The 3,675-nt window shown below is 33.3% G+C and overlaps 1 protein-coding gene across 1 annotated transcript; it reads left to right on the top strand.

The window, feature by feature from the left end:
- Positions 1 to 237: 237 nt before the first annotated feature.
- On the top strand, positions 238 to 3,452 carry LOC121370108 (atlastin-1-like). The gene is made up of 3 exons (XM_041495211.1): positions 238 to 305; positions 674 to 1,111; positions 3,420 to 3,452. The coding sequence occupies exons 1-3, from the start codon at positions 255 to 257 to the stop codon at positions 3,450 to 3,452; spliced, it is 522 nt and encodes a 173-aa protein (XP_041351145.1). The 5' UTR covers positions 238 to 254.
- Positions 3,453 to 3,675: the final 223 nt, after the last annotated feature.

The following is a 3,675-nucleotide window of genomic DNA, read 5'->3' as shown; positions in this document are numbered from 1 at the left end:
ATACACGGCAGTAAAAACTTATCATCAATTATCTTTGTCTTTTGTGTGTCACAATAACTTTTGCCTTTTAGTATATATTCCCGGTATCGTATACCCCCCCGCACCCCAATGAAAAATATAATAAAACGTGCTTGTGGCTTGAGCCTCCCCGACCGTCCATATTTCGTTCCTACGGGCCTGAATAGTCCTGGTATAATTTCTGTTGTCGTGATTCTAGTATTGTTTGATTGTAGGAAAACTACGAAGCTCAAACAATGGAAGCTATATATCAGTCAAAACGTCTGTATGTCCAAGAGATGAAAAAGGTGAGATTGTATACATTAACATGTCTGTTTTATATTAAAATTGTGTGTATTCAAACGGCAAGTAATATTAAACAGGTTAAAATATCACTAAGATATTGAAACTTTTATTCACAGAGTAACCCTAACTATTGGATTTGATTTTATAATTGAATTTATTGCAGCAAGATCACTAATTGATATATTATGGTATTTACAATTAGATTTTTAAAAATTAAACGAATGTGTATCCAACTCTGTGAAAAATACTGTGATAATAGTTTCATTAAGAGGTTACCTGGTAGACACGTGCATAGTTATTTTTATTGAAATGGCATTTACAATATACACATATAACTTTATTTAACCATTAAGCAATATTTTTTGTTAAGCTTGTTGGTGGAGACAATCCATATATGCCTCCTGATCAGCTGGCGGAGGAACACAACCGATGCTTAAAAGATGCAGAACAACTGTTCAATGAAACCGAAATGGTCGGTGGTCAAGAGTTCAGGAGGAACTACTTGAATCAGCTACATAGAGAGATTGACCAGGAGTACGATAACTTTAAAAAGCTCAACGAAATAAAAAATACAACAAGTATTCATGCGACACGAACCCCCGCCGTGTTGTTCACCGTGATGGTAGCGGCGTACCTGGTGGCTAAGATATTAGGCTGGTGTGGATTCACGTTACTGGCTAACGTGCTGTATGTGATTGCCTTTATCTTCACCGTTCTCCTGCTCATCTGGGTGTTGGTTCCATATACTGGGGGACACAAAACAGTGTCCGCTGTCATAGATCTGTTGGCTGATCTTATATGGGATTACGTAGGTTATCGCTCTTCGAGTTTTATATCTTTTACTTCTGCTTATAAGCGTAAAAAGGGAATGTCCTGAGTTTGGTGCCATTATTAAGATATTGCCGACTAATGCTAGGATCAGACTACCAACTGCCAGCAGAAAGTTGACCAACGTTCTGCTGTCACGACTTCGACGACTGTCCAGTTGCTAGTTTGAGCGCACTTACAACTCGATTCTTGTCGTATAACCCATTAGTTGGTAATATGAGCGCACCAGTCGTAAGTCGGGAGTTGGAGAAATTACAACGCAACCGCCGAGTTGGCCAACTTTCCGCTGGCAGTTGGTAGTCTGAGTCTAATATTATAGAGACGTTTTAAGATTAAAATTAAATACATTTTGTCTGCATACAAAAATATCAGTGGCTGTGTTATCAAATGTGTTTCTGATCGTCCTAGTGTTTTACTAGGTCAAATTTTTTTTGTTTTTCGTACGTACGAAATTATTCGAGAGACCAAATCCAATTTGATGTACACTTGATTATATAGACACTGATATCTAGAATATATAGACACTGATATCTAGAATATATAGACACCGATATCAGAGAAAATATAGACACTGATATCTGGAATATATAGACACTGATATCTAGAATATATAGACACTGATATCTAGAATAATTAGACACTGGTATCTAGAATATATAGACACTGATATCTAGAATATATAGACACTGATATATAGAATAATTAGACACTGGTATCTAGAATATATAGAAATTGATATCTAGAATATATAGAAACTGATATCTAGAATACTAGTATGACACTGATATCTAGAATACTAGGATGACACTGATATCTAGAATATATAGGCACTGATATCTAGAATATATAGACACTGATATCTAGAATATATAGGCACTGATATCTAGAATACTAGTATGACACTGATAGACACTGATATCTAGAATATATAGACACTGATAGACACTGATATCTAGAATACTAGGATGACACTGATAGACACTGATATCTAGAATACTAGTATGACACTGATAGGCACTGATATCTAGAATACTAGGATGACACTGATAGACACTGATATCTAGAATACTAGTATGACACTGATAGACACTGATATCTAGAATATATAGACACTGATAGACACTGACATCTAGAATACTAGGATGACACTGATAGACACTGATATCTAGAATACTAGTATGACACTGATAGGCACTGATATCTTAAACAAGTCCTTAACAGATGTTATTAGTCAGAACCATCTTACAATGGCAGTAAACTCTGGACAGTCTCTTTAAGATGGTTTTCACAAGATTTTGTTTAGATTGTTTCAGTATTTTCTTAGACAGTTATTGAAGTTAATAATTTATGCAAAATGTTATTAAACACCTTTTCATAGTGAAACTTAGAAAAGGCTATAAAATGGCTTTTTGTTTCATATATATATATATATATATATATATATATATATATATATATATATATATTAATATATTAATGGAAATTTGAAATATATTAATAGAAATTTTCAGCATAAACATTTTATATTTGCTATTATCTAGAGACAACATTTTAAGTGTTTTTGAACAATAATTCTAATTTGGCTCGAAGTAAAACTGTTTTGGAAATAAGGATTTTTTTATGTGCAGTCAATAAAAACATTGGTAAAGATATATATATATATATATATATATATATATATATATATATATATATATATATATATATATGCGTGTGTGTGTGTGTGTGTGTGTGTGTGTGTATGTGTGTGTGTGTGTGTGTGTACTCTTCAAAAAAAAGTAAAGGAACCTGAAATATTAATGTTAATATTAACTATTAGACCGAACATACGTTTTGACCACAGACATCCTAGTAAAGAACGTTCAGGTCTGTTTATCAACTCACCGAAACACATTCATATGCATGACGCAGTTGCCCCGTACACGTGCGTGGGGTGTCGATTTGGACAATTTCCAGGAAGGTCCACTACGGAACATTATTTCTGTCAATCTTTTTTATTCTGTTGATCATATAGTTGTTATTGTTTTTTATTGTTTGAATTTTGCAATTCACTGATAAAAAACGTCAACTTTCAAATTTCAAATGCAAGACACTGATAATGAAGACTTATTTTTGTTATATTCATATAAAATAGTTCTCCAATTAGTAGAGGCAGATTAACAAAAGAACAATCAAATATAGAGCTCAGTATAAATTAATCAAGTGATATTGATGTTATTAATAATATAGACCCTTTTATTGATTATCAATACACAATGTAAAAATAAAAATGCTTCTCTTTTTTTCAGATGCTGTGTTACATCTATACAAGGGCTTCCTAATATGCTAAACAACTTGCAAAGCATGCAATGGCTAAAGCAGTAGCACAACATTTACAAAGGACAATAAAGCAGTTACTGATATAATCTGTATTGACGACTCACCTGTGTACAGATTAAACACATATGTTTCTTTTGTTACCAGTATATTTAAAGGGACATTCCTGAGTTTGCTGCAATTTATAAGATCGAACCCCCTTGGAGGACCCATTCTCTGACTGGGTCC

This window comes from Gigantopelta aegis, chromosome 4 (genome assembly GCF_016097555.1).
Source record: "Gigantopelta aegis isolate Gae_Host chromosome 4, Gae_host_genome, whole genome shotgun sequence".
Classification (NCBI taxonomy): domain Eukaryota; kingdom Metazoa; phylum Mollusca; class Gastropoda; order Neomphalida; family Peltospiridae; genus Gigantopelta; species Gigantopelta aegis.
This window is presented reverse-complemented; position numbering and strand designations above follow the sequence as displayed.

Bases quoted from the DNA above. Each gene is read 5' to 3' on its own strand.
- LOC121370108 (XM_041495211.1), top strand. From the start codon at position 255: ATGGAAGCTATATATCAGTCAAAACGTCTGTATGTCCAAGAGATGAAA. The intron at 306-673 runs GTGAGATTGTAT...TTTTTTGTTAAG, and splicing joins ATGTCCAAGAGATGAAAAAG to CTTGTTGGTGGAGACAATCC. The intron at 1,112-3,419 runs GTAGGTTATCGC...TCTTTTTTTCAG, and splicing joins CTGATCTTATATGGGATTAC to ATGCTGTGTTACATCTATAC.